Here is a 23,995-nt window from a genome sequence, read left to right as displayed (position 1 = left end):
TTTTATACTTTGCGAAGCAATATAGGGTGATCCATTTGAAAAAAATTGGTGATATGCTCTGGGGTGCGATAGGGGAAGTAACATTAAATGTGAATATGTCAAAATGTGTTTTCCTGTATACTATGGTTGACGTGTTTTTATTTTTCCTGAAAATCATTGTATCAAAAGTTATTCAGGGAGGCTCGTTTTAAATGAAATGCACTGTATGTATATCAGTGTTTTTATAATAAACTATTCTATTTGTCTACTCATGGTTTTATGCGCTATCGTTGTATTCTATTTTACTTGTAAATATACTTACTTATAAACTTCATTATATTTGTCTTGTAATTGGGATTACTCCTGTGAGACGATAAACCCTTTTTTTATCATATAGTAGAAAAACACTAAATCGTTATTTTGAACACCTCGACACGTGTTTCGATCACCAAGTCGCCCATCATATTTTGCAACAAAACCATTTCATAGACTTCAGTTCATTAAGATTAGTTAGACAAGTTAACAACAACAGGCAACTAGATGCCTATGAGAGTGTAGAAATAAGTAAACACAATAATATTATGAATAACGATGACGGACCTATACCAAAGAGCATACTATACAGCTTGTTAAAAAATAAAATAAAATAATGTTGTTGGGTTTACTGATTACTACACATTGCAAAAATAAATTTGGATAGGCAATATTGTGAAATTATTTCTTATATAGCTGAAAATTATTTTATATAAACATATATTGTAAAATAATAGATAAGGCAAAATTGTGAAATTGATTTAGGTTGGTATACCTGTATGGTTGGTACGCCTGGATAGTTTACCTGTATGGGTTACCTTTATAGCATAGATAGGATTAGCTCGCAATAGTTCTCAGTTTTAATCTTCCTCTTTGAAGATGACCACTTGGTGATCGAAACACGTGTCGAGGTGTTAAAAATAACGATTTGGTGTTGAAAAAAACTTCAGTAATATTCATTACTACACCAAAGGTTCCGAACAGTGCATCATAAGTAGAAAAATACTGATAATTTTTTCTGATGTGATGACGATAATAAACACATTTTGTGCGCTTACATTGCAAACGCTACGAAATAGATAAAAAAATGTACTAGAGAATGAACCTCTAAAAAACTCTACAAAAGAGGGTACGATGGTATATGTCCATCTTTTAGGGATAACTCTCAATAACAATTTTTTATATTTTACTTTTGTACAAAGCAATTTTAAGCAATACAGCATTAGTCTTAATACAATTAAGTACCTTAAATACATTGTGCATTTAATATAAATCAATATGGTCCTTTACAGCTTGCAATATAAATGAGTACTTCCGAAGATATCACATATTTGAAATGCAGGGACATAGCGATTGCGGCGGTACAGGCCGGGGGGGCGACGCCACGTACTTATAAATAGCGCGTCGAAGGCCGCACTTCGCTCTTTAGCAATTTATGATTAGCAGCTATCGCACGGATTCTTATGTGCGGAGCCGGGGCGGTCGCTAGTCACTTATATGATATTCTTAATTACTTAATTACTGATATGAACAAAGATTATCATCCCTCACATTTTTTCTGTCTCAATATTATATCAATGGATTTGAGATAACATATGTAAATAAAACTTATCAGCTGAGCAAGAAACATATATTACACACCCACCCATACATTACTTATGCGCCTTGCATTGTAGACCAAAAAGAAAAATGATTTTCATGGCAGTTAGTTAGTATATCTATCCTAGAACCCGGATTGTTAAGAGTGTGACAGGTGTTGGAAATTGTGATTCAAATTCGAAAATGTTTAATTATATTCAAGAATTCATAGTATTGACAATATTTGTGAATATTACTTAGATACTTTTGTTATCTTGATTTATATATTTCTTACTTGGGAAACTTTTATATTATCGATTTCTCAAAAAAATTTATTCCTGACAAAAGTTGGTGCATGTTCCAAAACTATACTGAGTGTATCAGAAATGGCTTTATGACAAACACCATACAGGATAGGCCAAAAAATATAAAGTTCGTTCAGGAGTAAAGTACTGTTATTTCAAAAAATATAGAAATATGTTGAAGCGAAAAGTTACTTGGAATTGAAAGTTATGTTCAGATACGAAGTCATGGCCTGCTATTCGATTTTTTTTTCTTTTGGAAAATTTTGAATTACCTCCGTATGATACATATTTTTACTATTTTGATAGTATTTGAAGTAGCCACAATTAAATCGGTTTGGAGTATTTTTTATCAAATTGAAGTGTATTTGTAAAATTTACTTGGATTTGTATTTTTTTAGGTACAGTCAACTTCATGTTTGTTGCAACGATATTTAACAGAACTCTAGAATAAAACAAATACTTTTTTTAACGTTACTAACTAAATGTTCATATGAATAAACTGTCAATGAAAGTATAAAATTTCTTTTATTCTGACAACAATGCCTCAACTAGAACAGGTATTAAAAAACAATGCAAAATCTATCGCGGATTGCTATGAACAAAAAACACATACGCCCTAAAACAATACTGTAGTTTGATAGTGTGGCTTCTTAAAACTTGCCTGTAAAACGTTTTCATATTTGTCCTTAATAAAAAATGCCTCGCCCAGTATTATTAACGTTAACTGAAGAGGCAGAATTAGTTTTAATCTGTGGTGATGGTTATAAAACAATGCGCGATGCTGAAAATATTTTCAAAGAGCGGCATCCAGACAAACAAATTTGTTATTCGAGTGTGAGTAGAATTTTGAAGAATCTCAAACAGACCGGCTGACTAGAATATAAACATAATACGGAGCGTACGAAACCTGTATGCACAGAAGAAAACCAGCTTGATGTACTTCAAGCAGTAGTAGAAAATCTTAGAAGATCCACCCAAGAAATTAGTGATTATACCGGCATAAAAAAATAAAAAAATCCCTGTGAAGCATATTCTCAAGAAACATAAGTAGTATGCTTACAAACCTACATTTATTTGTACATTTCAAGAAAGAGGCTATGATTTGAGATATGATTTTTCCATGTGGATTCAGAGTGAAATAGAAGAACAACGAGATTTTCATCGATGTATTCTGTTTGGAGATAAATCTACTTTAACAACAAATGGTTCTATCATCACAAAATTGCAGATGGTGGTCAGATGTCAACCCAAATTTTATTATTGACAACAAAAATCAATACTATCAAAAAACAAACGTTTGGTGTGGCATATTAAATGATAAATTATTAGGTCCGTTTTTTGGAAACTGAAATAGGAGAGTTTTTGGATGATATGGTATTGGAAGAACGGCAAAAGTTATGGTTCCAACATGACGGATGTCCTGCCCATTCTACTAGAAATGTTTCTCAGTGGCTGAATAGGACATTTCGTAATAAATGGTTAGGACGAAATACCGATCCACGATGGCCTCCTCGTTCTTCAGACCGTACACCTCTAGATTATTTCTTATGGGGATACTTAAAACAAAAAGTCTACAGAGATCGCACCTTTAATAATGTTGATGAGTTTGAAACTTCAATACGAGTTCATTGCAGAAATATTCCCGCTAATGTGTTGCGATCTACATTAAACGAATTTTATGAGCGAACAATTAGATGCATCGAAAGAGAAGGTGGACATGCAGAGACGCTTCGACAATTTTTATTGTTAGCACCTGTTAAGTTGTTAAGTTACCTACTGTATTTTTCTGTACTATCGCTAATTGGCTCTTTTTTGTTCATGGCTATCCGTGATAGATTCTGATAGTTTATTCATAGTAACATTATACTTAGTAAAGTATTTGCCTCGTTAAAAAGAGTATTTGTTTTATTCTAGAGTTCTGTTGAATATAACTCTATATAAAACAAAGTCGAAAATCTACTGAACTAATTATCATGCGTTTCGAATTATTGGATTTGTCTTCACTCGGAATGGAAGAATAATTTATAACATGAAAAAAAATGAATTTTGTGTTGCCAGATGCATTATTTTCGCTATATTTTCTGTTTTGGTTCTTAAGTTCTACTGTTTGTAAGTTGAAACGAACCGATGACTCGTCAATTTCTATCTTTGTGAAATGCCTGAAAATCTTTAAATTATGTACTTTTGTGATGTGTATCTATGAAATATATTTCCTCCTGTTTTTCGTATCAAATTACTGTATTGTATAATAGGTTTGCGTTATTGGTCAATTTCTCGCTGAACACCTCACAAGTCGACTATCAGGATCATTTTCGTTTAATTCCTGAAATAGCCTTATTTTGAAAGGATGGAATTTGTAGGCTTTCAAAATCCGAAAAACAGTAGTAATTGATACAGAGGCTCTAGCTACTTGTCAGATAGATTGTCTATTATCCATTTATACATGTCCTAAAACTGCAACTTCAACTCCGTCATTTCTGATATTACGGGGTACTTCATGTTTTCTGTTGTGAACAGAATCTGAAGTTCGAAACCATTAACTGTATTGTTGGCTCAAGTTGTGGTCTGTATGATTCGTATTATAAATTCTTGCAGCAGCTTTAGCACACTCATTATTTCGATAATAGGTTGCAACAATTTCTATTCTTTTTTCTGTAGGAAGATCTTTCTCTTGAAGATGATCACTTGGTTATCGAAACACGTGTCTAGGTGTTGAAATAACGATTTGGTTTTGAGAAAAACTCCAGTAATATTCACTTTATCCGTTGATTGTGTTGCCATTGATATTACTTTTGTTGATATCCCCAATTAAATGAGTGACAGCGAATTTTCTTGAATAAAACTTTCAACATTCAATTTCTCAATAACGAATGGACAAATTTCGAAAATAACTACAGAAGTAATGGAGAGACAAGAGGCCTTTCGAATGATGTATCACTCGACCCCCCATATCATTCAAAAAATAGGGGAGGAGGTAGTTGCTGACCGCAGAGGGGTGAAGTTTCGGGTATGATTTCCATATCAGAATTAGTCCCACAGAAATAAAAATTAACGTATTCTTTGAAATTGTCAATAACGATAGTTATATCTCAAACATATATCCTTTTCACTATCGGTAATTTCATAGGTTTGACTCAATATATGTATCATATAACTATGTTTTACCAAATTCTTGAAATTGTATTGTTCGTGTTATGCGAAGCAAGTCTTATTGCACTTATCGCCATTTTTTCTTTATTCAACTATTATTATTATTATTATTATTATTATGTTGTGTGAAACCTTTCAAATAAATGAATGAAGTTATTATGCGAAGCAGCTGATTATTGTAAAAACAGATTTTAAACAGATTTTTTTAAACAGGTACGAAATTTGTCAGTTCGGCTAGTATTCATATAAACAATTTCTTAAGCCATGCTCTTCACATCTTTTGTTTAAAATGTAACGGCATGAAAAACAATGCGTTTGTTAGTTAATGTGAATAAATTGCAAACCAAAAAGTGTACAACTATTAGTCTAATCAAAAAGTTCAAAAACATGAAAAATAGAGATAAAGGTCCTAAAAATATTCGATATTCGATTAGGAATCACCTCTAGAAAAAATTTTTTGAAGGATTTTGGTGCAGGTAAAAATTGCAATAGTTATTAACAAAATAAGATTTAAAAAACTCAAAAAATATTAATATTTAAGCAATTTTGAAAGAAGCTAGTTAAAGAGAAGGAACTTTTTGATAAAAAGTTTCGAATCTCGAAACTCTATCTCTATTATTTATAATTTTAATTTTACGTTGGAAATAGGGTTCCGCGCGGCTGTTACGGCATAAGCGCGCTGCCGCTAAAGAGAGTTTATCAAAAGAAATAATTTTTTATAACATAAGATGTCATTTTGGAAATTTTAAAAAATCTAGTATCTTTTCCCGTATTAGGAATCACACGTTAAAAGGTAAGACCTCGTTAATCCTTAGCTCGCACAAGTTTCGACTTCTGAGGGTTGTCGTTCGTAGGGGTGCGACAGCTGGTTAACGGAAAAACAGATTTTGAACAGACAGATTTTTTTTTAATACTTGAATGAATCGAGTCCCGGAGGAAAAATAGTTTCATCACCATTTTTCAAAAAGTTATTCAATTGTTAACTAACAAATTTGTTCCCAATCTCCGTCGGCATAAATAATGGGATAAAAGGTATAAATAATTGGCCTATAAATTTTAAAATTCGTGCAGCCCTTTTTGATATATATACTCTATACGATCCTGCAATAAAAGTTCATGAAAATTTATCAATTTGTTAATTATGATTTTTTATAATTATAGCAAAATGAAATATCTAAAAATTGTTGATGGAAATTTTTTTCAATTGATATTCAGCTATGTCTGTTTTCACATTGAACAATGGCTGTTATTAACAAAGGATATGAATTTTTTACGTAATTTGTTTATTAAATTGTCTTAAACAAATAGAGAAATTCAATATTTTAGAAAAATTTTTTTTGCTATTTTGTTGTCTAGAGATAATCATGATTTAAAAAAAAATTCAATTAAAATTTTCAATTGCTTAAAATTGATTTTTTTATATTTCGATTGTTAAAATAATTAGTTGAGGAAAAATTTTGCTTGTAAATATCATTATTCACACTTTTAAATAGTTTGGCAGAAAAAAAACTTTTAATTCATTATTTAATTGTTTATTAGTTTAACAATTTGTTATAAACACATATTGACCAACGTTATATTTTTTTCTGAACCAGAAAAAAATTATAAAAACAGCTATATATTATATATATTATGAGTATTATAATAAATTTATGGCACTTTTTTATATATAGCTATTTTTATCGATTCATTCAAGTGTTAAGAAGATACTAGATTTTTTTCAAATTTTCAAAATGACATTTTATGTTATAAAAAAATTATTTCTTTTGATAAACTCTCTTTAGCGGCAGCGCGCTTATGCCGTAACAGCCGCGAGGAACCCTATTTTCAACGTCAAATTAAAATTATAAATAATGAAGATAGAGTTTCGGGAGTCCAGACTTTTTTATCGGAAATTTCCTCCTCTTTAACGAGCTTTTTTCAAAATTGCTTAAAAATAAATATTTTTTGAGTTATTAACGAAAAACTTAATACCATTTTTTTAATCTTATTTTGTTAATAACAATTGCAATTTTTTCCTGCACCAAAATCCTTCAAAACCATTTTTCTAGAGGTGATTTCGAATCGAATGAACTTGTTGATTAGACTATATCGACGGCAGAGCTGTCCAGCAGTTTAAAATATACACATTATAACAGAAAAATGAATTGCGTTCTTGAGCACCCTACCGATGAAACCTGATTCATTTCGTAATACATTGATTTTGATGACATTGTTTATTCTTCAATTCATCTATCATAATCCTTTATGTCTACTTCATAGGGAAGTGCAGAAGAGACACATATTTTTATTATTCGTTTTTTTGAAAATTTTGATTTTGAAACTCGAAATTTCAGTATTTCAATCTCGAAACTACGACTTGAAAAGTAAAAAGCTTTCAAGCTTTCTACTTCTCCAAATTCATACAAAAATGTGCGAAATTTCAGAATAGAGGAAGAAAGCAATTAAATTCAAAATGAACTCTTTACGCATAGGAATATTTTCTCATTCCCCCACCTACTTACTAACATAATTTTCGTAATAATGGTTGACACCATTCATGGTTGATTTCGTTTCTTTTTTGGTAGGTAAAATTTATGAATAAATCAGGGAAGCTGAATACACTTATTAGAATAAATGAATCGAAGAGTTGTGTATAAAAGTGTATAATCATAAATGCTTATTGCAAAGCGCTTTCGACTTTCGTCATCATCAGTGCTCACTCGTCAGGCAAGTATCAAAAAACGAGGACATAGTACATCTGTAAGATTTGATTTGTATAAAAGTAATCAGCCTAATAACCAACGAAATACATGTTAGAGATTGAGGCCATGTGGTTTGGTCAATATATTGACGAAAATTGAAAGCGCTTTGCAATAAGAATTTATAATAATACACTTTCATAAAAAACTCTTCGATTCATTCAAAATGTATGATTACAAGTTACCCACTATCTGAACTCTTCAATTGTTCATGTTACCATGCCACTTTTGGAGAGAACTTTTTAGTTTGTCATTTATTATACTCCAGTAGATCCTTCATAGATTCAGCATTGATTCTTCATTGATTCAGCTTAATTTGTTTTTCAGATTGTGGAGGGGTTTCAAACCAAAAAATATTCATTTGATTTCAATGATATCTATTATCGGAAGTGGAAACGGATTCATAATTCATTCAGCATCTTCATTGATTTTTCCCCTACTGAAATTGTTGTTTTAGCAAGGAACATAAAGTCACAAGTAATGAAAAATAATATCTTTTTATTGATTTTTCAATTATCCGAAATCATAAAGTAACCTGTATATTTTATTGTAGAGTACCTACCGGAATAGCGATAGGTACTCCACTTTCTTAGAGTCTAACTTCTGAAATACACTGTACATTAGAAAGGTAATTTTATAATTTATCACTGTTTGTTCATTTCTGCCAGTCTTTATGTAGTAGTTAGGCCATCTGAACAAACGAAATGAAGCTATCTGTATCAGACATCCTAAAAAGTGCTTTGTTTTCAGGAACTAGGGCGGAAGTTGAATTAGGAAGGATTCTTTCTCGACGAGGTTGGAAAAGGACAAGCTACATCGTAACAACAAAAATCTATTGGAGCACAAGGTAGACATTCATTCGATGATTTTACCTTCACTTTCATTAAGAGTGATTACTAATTATATATTGATTTCGTAAATTTGGCAATGCGTCAATGTTCAGTTGTGATGTCAAACTTACCTTTGTTGCTAATTTGGTAGTATAGAAATGAAACTTCATGAAAATGGTCAGTATTCAAGTAACACTTTATGGTAAGATTTTCACTGAACAGTTTACAAAACCGCAACACGTTTTTCACCATTTAATAGCTTCCTCAGGCGTGTTCATACTGAATGACTTATTGCTTCACAAGAGTTTAGTTATAAAATGCTTGAAAAGTTGAATTCCACTAGTAACTAGTGTTTTTATATGCTAGTAACCTAACTACTACCTGTTAGTAGTACCTGACTGAACCGGTTAGTATTACCTAGCTACTATCTGTTTTTTTATTTAGCATTATTACGTATAAGATCAAACAAATGGCTATTCAAAATAGGACCTTTGTCGCTATTCATAGAACTCATTCCGCACTTATCGATTTACAAGCTTTCGAAGGCATCCAGAAACCTATTGTCATGTACCGGTCTCAACAATTTTAAACATTTCTCACTTATTCTGTGGTCTGGCATGTTGAGCGACACTTCATTTCTCCGGTCTATGAGACCGAACATGCGAAACAAGTTCCTTGTAGCGAGCTAATATAGTTTGTTTGGTTTGACCAACATAACGAGTGATTTTTTAAGAGGTATAGAATTTGATTTTTAAAACAACGCAAAAAAATTGAAAAAAATGATGAAATCTTCATTGGAATCAATAGAACGATCAATTTAATTTATTGTTTGAAGATGATTTCATGCAAATGTTGTCCGCGACTCTGCTTCAGATGGCGTATGCGCAAGGTCCAATTTTGGCACACTCTCTCTAACATATTGACCGGTATTTCACGTATAAATGCATCAATATTAGCTTCCAGTCAGTCGTTGCTGGTTTATCCCTGTAGATATGAGACTTAACATGACCCCACAAGAAATAATTCAAAGGCGTTAAATCACACGATCTCGGCGGTCAATTGACGGGCCCCAAACGTGAGATAAACTGTTCACCGAAGGCGGCTCTTAATTGGGCCATTGTTTCGCGTGCCGTGTGGCATATGGCACCATCTTGTTGAAACCACATGGCAGGCATATCCAATTCTTCCATTTTGGGCAAAAAAAAGTCGTTAATCATCACAGCGTAGCGCTCACCATTCACACTAACGTTCCGGCCATTGTCGTCTTTGAAGAAGTACGGCCCGATGATGCCACCGACCCATAATCCACACCAAACAGAGACTTTTTTGGGATGCATAGGCTGCAATGCTTATGACTGGTCTTTATTCCAGATGCGGCAATTTTGCTTGTTAAGGTATTCAATAAATTTCAATAAAAATGTGGATCTTCCCCCAACTTTGCCAGCGCCCATTCACCAAATGTTAGACGTGGTGGGAGGTCGTGTGGCTTCAATTCTTGCACCAGCTGTATCTTATAAGGTTTTACATCCAAATCCTTTCCCAAAATTTTCCACGTAGTGGAGTAACAAAGGCCCAATTGCTGTGAACGGCGAGGAATCAACATTTCACGGTCATCACGAACACTGACGGATACAGCCGCAATATTTTCTTCGGTCCTCACTGTACCGTGTATGCGTGTTGGTGGTTTAATGTCCAATAATGTAAACTGGGTTCGAAATTTAGTCACAAGCTTCCGAATAGCTCCCTCAGTGGGACGACGAAACTGCCCATAAATTGGAAGAAGTGCACGATGCGCTTTCTTCGCCGAGCACGAATTTTATAATAAAATTTAATAATTTGCAAGCGTTGGTCATTCGTAAGTCGATTCATGGATAAATTATAGACCAAACTGAACAAGTTTGACAATGACACAATTCACGCGTGATCTGTCAAAAACAGTGTTGTCAAATAGATACCAGCAAAAAAATTACTCATTATATCAGTTCGCTACAAGGAACATGTTTCACATATTCGGTTACATACACCGGAGAAATCTAGTGTCGCTCAACAAGCCACAAGTAACGACCACAGAATAATTGACAAATGTTTAAAATTGTTGGGACTTGTTCATGACAAAAGGTTTCTGGATGCCTTCGAAAGCTTGGAAATCGAAAAGTGCGGAATGAGTTCTATGAATAGCGACAAGGGTCCTATTTCGAACAGTCCTTTGTTTGGTCTACTACATGATAATTATGATAATTGAAAATAAAAAAACAGGTAAATATTAGAAAAAAGTCACTAACACAGAGAAAATACATAACAAATTAGTGGTATTTACAAAAAAGCTAGTTTAGTGTAGGAACATAACAGGTAATAATTAGGTACTACTAACAGGTAGAAGTTACGCCACTAGGATATAAAAACACTAACATAGTGGTGAAATTTAGTCATAATGACCTCCTGGAGACGCGTCGAGAGACCGTAATTTTTGTTCTGGTGTTGGGAAGAAGTTTTCAATAGATTTATTTTACGCCAGAGGTTCCAGTACGAACTATCAAATTATTGACATGTTTTTCCAATTATCCACAAAGAATCTTATTATGACATGGCCTCGATACAAGATTCATCCTACTTCAAGAAACGATACCTAATGCATGTCATAGTATATTGATATACTTTGATAAACCCACCAATAACATCGATCGTTTTTTGAAAAAAAGACTTGGTTGTGGTTTACATAAAAAATGATAATTCAAACGAATTTATTAAGGATAATGAACTTGTGATGCACTGTTTGGAACCTTTGGTGTAGATATGAATATTACTGGAGTTTTTTCCAACACCAAACCGTTAGTTTAACACCTCGACACGTGTTTCGATCATCTTCAAGACGAAAATCGAACTGAACATACATACAATTTTATCCTTATTTATACCATAGATATCTCTTTTAGATACCTACGTCCTAAGTGTCTTAAATTAATTTCACAATATTGCCTTATCTACTAGTCTTAAATTAATTTTACAATGTGTCCTTATAAAATAGTCAGGTAAATCCAATAATTGAAATATTATTTCAACAAACTATATAGTTTACTTATTAGTTACTGGTCTGCCATCGTTATTCATAATATTACTATATTGACATATTTCTGCACTCTCATAGGTATCTAGATGCCTGTTGTTGTTAACTTGTCTAACTAATCTTAATGAACTAAAGTCTATGGAATGGTTTTGTTGCAAACTATGATGGGCGACTGCTGATTATTCAGGTCCTCCATATTTTAAGTATGTTCCTTATATCTTATTTTATTAGATCTTCTTGTCTGTCCATAATATTTTGCATCGCAGTCCTTAATTAAATTTCGTAAATTACAGACTTTCCCGAATTCTCGACTTTATCTTTTGGATTTCCTAATAGGCTCTGTAGTGTATGACTTGTTTTGAAAACCTTCATACCTAGTTCCTGAGATATATTTATTTTGGTTTTCATCGTTTTCAAAAGTCGAAATTTCGTTCATTTTTAACCTAAACTTTTTTTTCCTTATTATATCTTCTACAGTACCCATCGAGAAACTGTTAGTGGCTGCTATTTCCTGTATTGTACGTTTTTCTTTTGTGAACCTCTCATGTGAAAAGGAAAAGTCAAAAGATGATGCACTAGAAAATTCAGCCCAGCACGTTTGTGCAGTCCAGAGTGATGTGAACTGTCAAAAATATACATGTACGTGCTTGTTTCTTTTCTAAATACATCGTATTCTAACCCTCCATATTGGCTCCTCATTACCAAAACGTCAAGAAATGGAAAGTTGTCCTTTATTTTCTAACTCATACGTGGATTTTATTTATGGAAATCTGTTATTTAAAAAGGAAACAAAGTCCTCAATATTCGATTTTCTGGTATCGAATATCGCGAAAATATCATTCACATACCCTAGTCATATCCAAGGAAAATACTTTGATGTTTCTTTGGTTTCCGTTTCGAATCTGTTCATGAACAGGTTTGCAAGGTAGGGGGACAAGGAATTACCCATAGCCGTGCCCTCCTGTTGTTCATAAAAGCAACCTTCTACCTGGAAACGGTTTTGTTTCATACACAAATTAGTGAGAGAAACAAATTCTCACCCTATGATTGAAACTCGTTGGTTTCGTTAAACTTCGAAAATTTCAATTTTTAGATATTTGTATGCACATGTAAGTTATATTTATACGTGAAATACTTGTATGTAATTTTGTTTTGCTCATTTTTTTCTTATTTCAATAATATCATTTGATGTCATTCAGGATCACTCTTTATATATTTGTAATAATCTCCATAAACACTATCAATTCACTGTATCTAAAATTAGTGGACACTATTTTTGGACTTGTCTGTATGTGTCCCCTAGCTGCTGCAATTATCTCCGTAAGAATATAGTTTAACTATATTTCATCCGATGTTATTCTTATAAACTATAAGAAAGATTTCATTTCTCATTCGACACCAATTTATCAAAAACTAGCTTTCAGTGTGAAACGACAAGCGAGGTGGTCCCGAAGGAAATCCAATCCCTGTCCTAGAAAAGTTATGATAAAGTATTTCATGTGAAACGTTTGTCTCACATACTGAACAAACGAAAAAGGTGGTTTTTCTAGTCATTTTTCACACTCTATTCAACGAAAGAGTAGAGTTAGGTTTCTTCAGTTCGGACTTCCATTGTCTAATATGATTCAAAATTTTTGAAGGACCAAATAGAATGCGAATGAAATGCTGTTATATCAATTCTATTAAGCAATAAAACGTGAAATGAAAATACAATAGAACGAATAAAATAATCAAGATTAATAAAGAAAATGGCCACTTCCCTACATCAGAGAATTGTCGAAAAGGAAACACCATCCGTAGCAGGCCACCAAACGTGGACTGTGATCCTTTATCAGCAAATCCTGTATCTCTGAAACTAAGAGGCCATCGAAAGTCCGCAACAAGAAAAACAAACAACGAAGAGAAACCAGCAAATCGGAAATAGCAAAGCATATTTGGACTCATCTACATAACATCAAGTGGTCCCAAGCTGAGATCATCCATAAGGATGAACACTGGTTTAAGAGGAAGTTCAAAGACACTGCATATATGTTGTTTAATGACACATTCAGTCAAGGTAGCGTAGAAATATGCACTATGGAAACGATCAACTCCCGCCAAATGGTCATCTACCGCTAAAACGGTGAAGCGGAGAGAGGGACGAGGGGATAGGTGAAAGCGCTCGAATGACCTATAAATAATCATCTCTCGGAGAATCAGTCCAGTCATTACCCGAAAACGAGTCTGGATACTAACAATCGAAACGTCGTGTAGTAACTTGGCTTAAAACCTTGTTTTTCTGTGACGGCAAAAAGTGTGACATTTTATCTCAGATGACAGGTAACATCACATAACATCACATAACATAACAGGTATATATATATATATATATATATATATATATATATATATATATATATATATATATATATATATATATATATATATATATATATATATATATATATATATATATATATATATATATATATATATATGTTTTTCTTTGATATTTTTTGAAGTGAATATTCAAAATCATCTAAATTTTGGTAATTGACTAAACAAATGAATTCCTTCGATGAGCTTTCATGCAGGAGTCAGTTGTTTTGCTACAAAGTCAGGAACGGACTACCCCCGATGGTCCACACCCCAAAACTTTGAAATGACAGATATTTTTCAATATTTTTCAACAAATTAAGGTTACTTGGACAATTTTATGAATAAAAGTACTCGTGTGGAAAGTCGATCGGAGCAACGAGTCTTGATAAAAATGTAGTTTCACTCGACGACATAAAACCCGCTCATCCACCATTATTTGAAATGAATAATTATCAAAGCAGAAATAATAATGATAACGTTAATTCAACAACATTTATCCTGCGATGTCTACCATTATTCGAAAATATTAGTTTTTAAGGAAAATGGAAATGTTCATAACGAATTTTTATAATGCAAACACGTTTAACTAACGAAACTCAAGAGCCTCAAGAGCAAACAGAAATGAAAAATTCGCTACAGAAACTGCTCGATATGACCACCATCTCTCTCTATACATTTTCTTAGTCTGCGAAGACACCCTCTCTGTACTTGAAATAGCATTCCAGGGTCGTTTCGTATGGCTTCACAATGTAATGTTATTCTATTCAACAATGCATCTCTTGTGTGAATAGGTGTAGCGTAAACAAGGCTTTTTAGATGCCCCCACAGAAAGAAATCCAATGGATTTAAATCCGGAGACCGCGATGGCCATGAATATGGCCCACCTCTACCAATCCATCTATTGTGGAAAATATGGTTCAGATGGTCACGCACAATCAAACTAAAATGAGGAGGAGCGCCATCATGCATAAACCACATATCTCTTTGGGTTTGCAATGGAACATGTTCCAAAAGTCCATTCAAATCGTTCTGAATGAACTCCAAATAACGTTCTCCATTCAATCGGTCCTGTAGAACGAATGGTCCTATAAGATGGTTTCCTATGATACCAGCCCAAACATTCACGTTGAATTTCCGTTGATGTTTGGTTTGCAATATCCCATGGGGATTTTCTTCGACCCATATATGGAGATTATGAGAGTTGATAACTCCATCTCTACTGAAACCTGCTTCATCAGTGAATACAGCTCGATTAATAAAAGTCATATCCTCTCTTTGCCTATCCATGAACCAATTGGCATATTCCAGTCGTGCTGGAAAATCTTGAGGTGTCATGGCATGTACCTTCTGGATGTGAAATGGGTGGAGCAGTTGTTCCCTAATTATTCTATGAATAGTGGACTTGGATGTATGGAACTGTTCTGATAGATTTCTGATGCTCATTGAAGGATCATCAGCGACGGCTTCCAAAATATTTTCCTCCAATACAACGGTACGTACAGTCCTAGGAGCGCCCTCACCACCTCGTTTTGGCAAAACTGTACCTACAATAATATCAAAATAAAACAACGTGCTCAAATTAATTATCAATTATTACATACCTGTCTCCCTCAAGCTGCGATCGACACGCTCGAATGTTTCTCTTGACGGTACCGTTCGATTGGGAAAATGCTCGGAATATAGACGACGAGCTTCTGCAGCATTACAAAATGCTCGTCCATAAAATACATGCATATCTGCATATTCATTGAATGTAAACTGTTCGGCCATATCAAAAAAATTCAAAATATCCTATAGAATATTGACAATACAATGATAGTCATATGACAACGCACCACTCAACAAAACAAAATCGCATTCCAGTTTCTCATTTTTTATCAAAACTTTCTAAAAGGTTTTTTTGTCAACATCTGTGAAAGAAATGGAACATAATTATTCCCTGGATATTTTTCACCTGATCATGTGCAGCCGTTTTTGTAGTTCATTCGTTTGCTTTTTATTAGTATAGTAAATATTTTTTCCGATGTGCGTTTTTTCAGCTAAATTTAGATTCGTGTTAAAGAATTTCTCCCATAAAATTATAATTATCAGTGAAACTCCTCAACAGTTTAGCTGTGAAGAAGAATTTGAAACATTCGAATGTTGAGTTTCATGAGATTCAGATAACTTATCAACACGAAACGTGATTATTCCACAGGTATTATGTACATACAAAATATGGAATGAATTCGATATTTCATAGTAGAGTAGCTTGTTAGTTTAAAAACACCACGAATCTACAGAACTTGATATTTCTTTTGAAAAAATATCTGCTATCACAATTGTGACTTAAACTTCCATATAGGTACTGTACTTTTTGTTTACGACTTCATTTTAGCATACTTTGTATTATTCCTGTTATAAATGTTGTTGAAATAACGTTATCATTATTATTTCTGCTTTGATAATTATTCATTTCAAATAATGGTGGACGAGCGGGTTTGATGTCGTCGAGTAGAACTACATTTTTATCAAGACTCGTTGCTCCGATCGACTTTCCACACGAGTACTTTTATTCATAAAATTGTCCAAGTCCCCTTATTTTGTTGAAAAATATTGAAAAATATCTGTCATTTCAAAGTTTTGGGGTGTGGACCATCGGGGGGTAGTCCGTTCCTGACTTTGTAGCAAAACAACTGACTCCTGCATGAAAGCTCATCGACGGAATTCATTTGTTTAGACAATTACCAAAATTTGGATGATTTTGAATATTCACTTGAAAAGTTATCAAAGAAAAACTTTTTTCATTTTGTAACTTCGAGGGCCCGTAACTTGGTTACGAAGACTTTTAGGAAAAAAAGTTATATGAAGTACTGGTGATATTTTGACCCCATCTATACATTCCCGGGAGGAAAAGAGAAAGTCCAGGGACACCCTATATATATATATATATATATATATATATATATATATATATATATATATATATATATATATATATATATATATATATATATATATATATATATATATACCGGTGGCTCTTAAATTGAAATCAATATGGGAATGATCAGAATGGTACTTATTCATTTGTATATTATTTAATTATGTTATTGTCTAATTATGTCTATTGTATTTTCATTTCGTTTTATTGCTTAATATAATTGATATTTCAGCTATATATACTAATTTTACTTGTTTTTTCATAAATGTCAAATCATAGCAGTATCATATCAGACAATGGAAGGCCGAGCTAATGAAATTTACCATGAAACATTTTTTTCATAAATAACGATGAGATTGGAACCTTTGGTGTGAAAGTTGAATAAATTTTTTCGAGATCAATTGCCCTAACGCCAAACTGATATTTTTGCACTCGACGCGCGTTTCGCCAACAAAGTTAGCATCCTCAGGAGAAGAAAATTGATACCTAGTCTAGTCTGGTTAGTCCTTATATACTAAAATTTGTTACCTAAGGTTTCCTAGATTATTCATTGCATTTTTCATTCCTTTCCTCCATGTATGAAAATGATGGAAACATTGAAATATAAGCAACAAATAAATTTCTATAGCGATTAAATAACCTATAATAATAATGTCCTTGCGAAAGGGGTAGATGGATAGATAGATAGACAGATTTATTAGTCTTTTGTGCTACATTTTGTACATGGGACAGGTCATATTTCTCAGGTATAATATAAATTTGTAATATTATAAGATGTCATTTGAATAAAAAAATAACGTGACACACATTGTAAAACGAACATATACATACATATCAAAATATGGTAAAAAATAGAAATAGATAAATAAACATGTTACGATGTATACGTCACAATGACAGTGATATGACATTACCAAGTTCAAGTATGAATTTATCTATTGTGTAGAAATCTTTTTCTAATAGAAACACTTTGAACTGTTTCTTAAAAACTTGAGGTGGCAGTGTCTTCATATCGCATGGCAGTATATTGAAGAGACGGATACCAGCAAACATAGGACTTTTTATACTTTGCGTGATGGTGTATTTGGGTAATGAGCATATGGTTATGATAATTATGGACTTTCGATCTGGACTCTGGCAACAGTTACTATTTTATTTTGACGAAAAATCTCTTTAAATAACGTTCTGTAATCTAGATTGAAAATTAGGTACATGGCTAAAATGCATGCTTGGTGGTCTGAAACACATTCGGAGCATGCTGTCTTTTCCACCCAAAACCTAAGGGGTTATGTATCTTCAGCGGCACTGCTATATAGCTCCTCATTAGCCTGCTAATGAAGGGGTGGGGCAGTTCTACCACCTATTGCGATGACTGGAGAGAAGACTCGCATCATGACACCAGTAGAGAACACTCACCAGTGAAGGGAACGAGAAGCATCCCGGAAAACCTTTACTTCCGCGAAAAACATTCTCGCTTATTCCAACAACTTCCGCGTGGATAATCCGCCGACCTCTGATCAGCTGAAATCCTTCTGAAAGGGCATTTATGAACAAACGAGACAACTATACCTAGACCTTCCAGCCCAACCGCAATTCGAAACTTTCAACAGAGAGCTGCACTAATATCATCAATTGTATTAATATCGGTATCAGAATAAACTCTGTATACATGGAGGCCAACAAATTCAGTCACATCTTTCATAGTATCACTAATACCTTCTGTGCCTGTTCCAATTAGGATTTGTCTTCTCTCAATGTTTCTATAGGTCACCCTTCCTAGGGAGTTCGTTCAAATGGTGGATCTTTCTTCACGTTCACATCTATGATCCACGAACCATCGTATTATTTTCAATAAGTTGGTTTTTCTAGACCTGTTCAACCAACTAAAATGAATCGGTGTTATGACAAGAGCTGTTGGAATAATTCTATTCTTTACGACTAATTTTGATTTTGAAAACCCTATAATTTTGATAAAATTTCCATGAATCCTGAAATTTGGATATCTACACTAAGTTTTTGAGTTTAAAATTGTCGTTCAGTTTCTATAAGGGAAATAATCCTTTTGTAACCCATGTTTCATGAACAGTGTAATCCAATGTTTATCAAACACGAGATGGTTATTGGAATGTTTGAAAAAGGATGAATTCATGAAATATATCGATACTAATATTTCTAGTATGGAGGGTGCTTTATTCAAAACGTTTGCAGAAGTCATCAAGGAGTTGTGGTCGGAAGATTCATTTGATAGAGTAGTAGATGCAGTCTCCTTAAAAAATCAGATTCAAAATTTTGCTCCTTGATTCATGAGTAATGCCTATCAAGACACCCAGGAGTTCTTTCGTTATATTTAAGAGGGCTTACATAAAGACGTTAATATAATTAATGAGAAACCTAAACCAATCTCAGGGGAGATTGACGAAAAATTAAGCGACAGCGGAAATGCCTTAGAGTCATGGCTCACATATTTCAAGATGCCTAACTCTAAGATTGCAGATAATTTCTTTGGTCAATTGAAATCCACGATGGAAATCACACACTGTGGACACTCATCAGTAACCTTTGATCCTTTCTGGAATTTGTCTCTTCCCATACCGACCGATTGAGTTTGTGGCAATGCTTGGATTCGTTCACAAAAAGAGAAACTTTGGATGGAAATGAAAAACCGACGTGCTCGAAATGCAAGGAAAGGAGAAAATGCACCAAGTCCCTATAGATCCATAAGTTTCCTCATATTTTAGTAATTCATTTGAAAAGATTCTCTACAACGGAAAGATTTAGAAGGCAATTGAATGATGTCATCGAATTTCCTCTAGAAGGATTGGATATGGACAATTTTGCAGCAGAAAATGTGGCTACTTGTTGTTGTCACGTGGCACAAGTACAGCGATTCACACGTGTCACCAACAAATCGCACCTATGAGATAACTGAGGTTTTCCATGCTCTTGTACCAATATATGATGTGGTTCTGCAGGTTTTTTCGGATTTTCCTGCAGCTGAAAAAGAAAATGCGCCACTGGAATCAATGAAATCGCCCCGGAGCGCCAATTAATTTTTGTTGATAATAATTTGATATTTATATTCGAAAACGTATATGTATTTATGTACCTAATAAGTTTAATTTATATTATTTTCTACTTATAGCTGTTTTATAAACACCTCGAAAATATACATCTTGTAAACCAAGCTCAACTGATCCAAATGTGTGCACGTGCAATTCCATTTCAAAATGAAATTTCACGACCTATATTCAAATCATTTCGAAAAATATGGATCTACTCACATTTTAATATATTGAATTTGGTGCAATCTTAAAGTTACTCGGAATGAAAAAATCCATTCAGAAAGTAACAACTCCTATTAATGATCAAGATCAAGTCTAATTATTATACAACATTTATGTAATTTCGCAAGTAACACCGCAAACAAATTCAACTGGAAATTTTTTTAAATAAGTTTCAATGTAGGAAGAAAACATATCAATTTGAAATTTCTCCGTCGTTATGTACTTACGTCTATTTACGTTGAAATAAGATTATCCAAGTATGTAACAATGTCTTTCTGGTTGCCTGCCGAATCCGCCAGGAACTTCTACATTCATAATTTTGGCGAAGGTTCGTCTTGAAAATGGTGGAGTCTGCAAATAGTGGAGTCTGAAAATGGAAACATCATTTCAAAATACTTGAAATGATGTTTGAAATATTTTAATGTTTTAGCCAGAAATTTTGATAGGATGACTCTTATTCGTAAATAACCAATAGGCTTAAATCTGGTTAATGAAGTAGATCAGATTGAATTATTTATTAACTTTTGCAGGGAACAAGCTTAACATGAAATCAAATGAAAGAAACGGTATGGAGAAGAAGAAGAGGTTTGAAATAGTAATCTAAAATACTAAATCAAGTAGAGAAACATGAAATGCAAAACCAGATCATAAAGTTGAGTAGTGTGATAACTGTTAGTTCAGTTGAAGTATACAGAATTTCGTGAATGAGCTTTTTGTGAAAACAAGTATGAAATTCAGTAAATAAGCGGTTAAATTGAAGAAACCCTCTTGCCCAGAATATATGCTTTATGAATGCTTCATCAACGAGTCTAACAAAACGAATATAAATTCTGAAACCTCTTAATTCTTATGGTATATTTCAGTGACCCACAACACCAAAGAAATATGCTAATATTCGTTGTGATCTGTAACACCAACCAGGAAAAAGCAGAATGAAAATGATGTGCTAACGAATGATTCGAATGTAGTTCATCCGTCTAGGATTATCGTTTTCATTGAATTTTCCTACTTATACCTATACCTACACCTATAATATATTCTTTCATGTATCAATTGTTTCCATTAACAGTATAAGTAATTAACAGACATGTTATTTGTGTATTATTTCCCAGTACAGCGTCCTTTCCCGTTAATTATTACAACATGCAAGTGAGTGAAGCTAGTCACGTTCACATCGTGGTCCTGTTTACCCCCGATTAAAAGTAGTTGAAACGTTAGATTTCAATTCAGTTTTCAAGTTTGTGGCCCAAACTAGTGTTTTCCATGTAGTGAACTAAGTTACACGAAGAAAATTTAACAGTACATTGCAAAAACTTCAAAATTCATAATTTAACGGATTTAATTGACATTCCAGTGTAAAACGAACAGCCGAAAAAGTCCAAGCACAAAAAATGTCTGATATTTACCCAGTTTGCGATATCGCTATCGCAATCTTAGGTAGAAAGCAACCCAAGATTTCTTGCCTAGGATGCAAAAAAACTCATTATTTGAAGTGTTACAATCACCAGCTGATCTGAAGAGGACGATGACCCTACCAGGTATGGTTTGGAGTTGTACAGTGTGCCCCAAGAAGTTGGACTTGGATGCACGTGATTCTACCACTCTACAGGATATTCTGAAAACATTGAGTAATATTGAGAATGACATCATTCGCATTCCAATATAATTCAGTCTGTACAATTTCATGGCGACAAAATAGATGATTTTGCTACGAAAATGCAGGAATTTGGGGATACTATTTTGTTCGTCAAACACGCTAAACAGCAGATTGACAACACACTGAACGTTACTAATTTGGCTGATGAAATCGATATAATTCATCAATATTCACGCATGAACAACTTCGAAATATCAGGAGTGCCGGAAAAGAAAAACGAGAGCCTAATCACCATTACGAAAAACATTATAAGGGTACTGGGATGCACCTTTGGAAGGGAATCAATTGATAGTTGCCACAGGATGGCCCACTTCAATAGAGATAACAAAAAGCCACGTAACATAATACTGAAACTTCTATTGAATGGACAGAATCAGGAAATTATTTTCGCAATCCTCAAAAGGAAAACATTATCTTCGGAAAAAGTAAACAAGAACTCATTCCTCTGCTCAAAGATATACATATATGATCATTTCACATTCAAGAACCAGGAACTCTATAGAAAGGCCAGCGGATTTTGCAAGGGGAAGTCCTCCAAGATACGTCTGATCAACAATGAGAAATACCATACAAAGTTTCTCATAGGCTAACAACATGAACAATCAATTTCTTTATCAGTGTTAAAATAAATCATATTTCCTTTATACCGATTAATGTTGAATAATTATTTTCAAAACACAAGAGGTCTGACGACCAAAACTAAAGAATTTTTTATAGCTACTCTCTGTCTAACCTACGATCTTATAATTATTTGTGAAACTTGGCTCAATAGTAGTGAACTATTTTCTGACTTTTATTTCGTTCACCGTAATGATAGAGATCCAATTGTAAGTGGTGAAAAGGACGGAAGAGGACTGTTAATTGCAGTCAGGAATAATATATAGTGAAAACTGAGTGGGCAGGACAGGGTATCGTTGAAGACCTATGGGTCAAAATTCATTTAAAAATTGTAAAAGTGTTAATTTTTGTTGCACTCATATTCCCCCACATGCAAGTACTATTGATATCAGAAATTACTTGAATAGGGTAAGTGAAATAGTGAATAATAATCACAATGGTACGCCACCATGGTACGCCAGCCAAAACTATAGATGAGGAAATTGTTGATCTTCTTTTTAGATGCCGAACAATTCAATTATATTACCAATCATAACAATATGATCTTAGATTTATGTTTTGCAAATGTTGATGATGTGACAGTAACTAGCTCAACTATATGAATGTAATGATGAATCTTGTAATTTCTGTGCGACTTTATAATTGGAACTTTTGTTCTATTGAGTTGCCAAAGCTGTAAATAAATAAATAAACATTGATATAATGATCTCATCGGCTTCATTTTAGCGAGTCTACCACTTAGGGGTCGGATTCCTCCAAGAAGATAAATGTTTTCGAACCGGATATAATAATGTCAGGTCAAACAATTCCGCTTTCTATTTCGATAAGTTTGTTGGAGGTCAAAATGGGCACCAATATATTTTGGCACAATCATGTCGCTGGAATTACAATAGCTGCTTCTAAGAGCTTGAAACACTGTTTCGAACCAGAAAACTGTACACATTTCAGCTACTTATGATGCTGTATGAAGCTCAGATCAGACCTTTTTCAAAGCTTTTATTTAACTTGACTTGTATGTATGTCAACATATCTTGCAAGTTCGATTTGACCCACTTCCCGATATCCGATTGACCTGAAATTTTGCATGCTGGTCCAGAACCGATGACAATGCATCATAAACGTGACCTGATGCTACTGCCAGGATCGGCTCCGTACGAGAGATCTACTCAGCGGTAAATAGCAGGGACACGAAATTTTGTATACGCATTCGTTTATGATAGGCAGTTGGTAGGCCCACCATGAAATAGATGCCACATCCAGGGTTGGCTTCAATAAAAATGATATATTTCAGGAAAAAAAAATTAATCTGATATAAACAAGATTGGGGGGTTACTCAAAGAGTTGTAAATATTTGTGGGAGCCAAGGTGATGTTGTGATACAATGTTGATGTGTCTAAGGGTCTAGTGAATCGGTCATATAATAGAAATTATATGTCTCTGTTTCCGGAGAGCACAAATGTATGACACGAACATTC

At 33.6% G+C, this 23,995-nt stretch overlaps 1 protein-coding gene across 3 annotated transcripts in view; it reads left to right on the top strand.

Annotated features, from left to right (window-relative positions):
* The window catches only part of Hk (potassium voltage-gated channel subfamily A regulatory beta subunit hyperkinetic), a 190,666-nt gene that overhangs the window by 80,752 nt on the left and 85,919 nt on the right, over positions 1-23,995 (top strand). For all 3 annotated transcript variants that reach the window (XR_012464408.1, XR_012464407.1, XM_074170605.1), the window contains exon 4: positions 8,537-8,633. Coding sequence is in view for 1 of the 3 variants with exons in the window: in XM_074170605.1 (XP_074026706.1) it covers positions 8,537-8,633 (97 nt within the window). In the remaining 2 variants the exon portion in view is untranslated. The remainder of the gene's footprint in view (positions 1-8,536; positions 8,634-23,995) is intronic.

This window comes from Leptinotarsa decemlineata, unplaced genomic scaffold (genome assembly GCF_025532065.1).
Source record: "Leptinotarsa decemlineata unplaced genomic scaffold, Ldec_3_MD MMD2_P_RNA_scaffold_9, whole genome shotgun sequence".
In the NCBI taxonomy this organism is placed as follows: Eukaryota; Metazoa; Arthropoda; class Insecta; order Coleoptera; family Chrysomelidae; genus Leptinotarsa; species Leptinotarsa decemlineata.
Note: the sequence above shows the minus strand (reverse complement) of the source record. Positions and strands in the feature narration are given on the sequence as shown.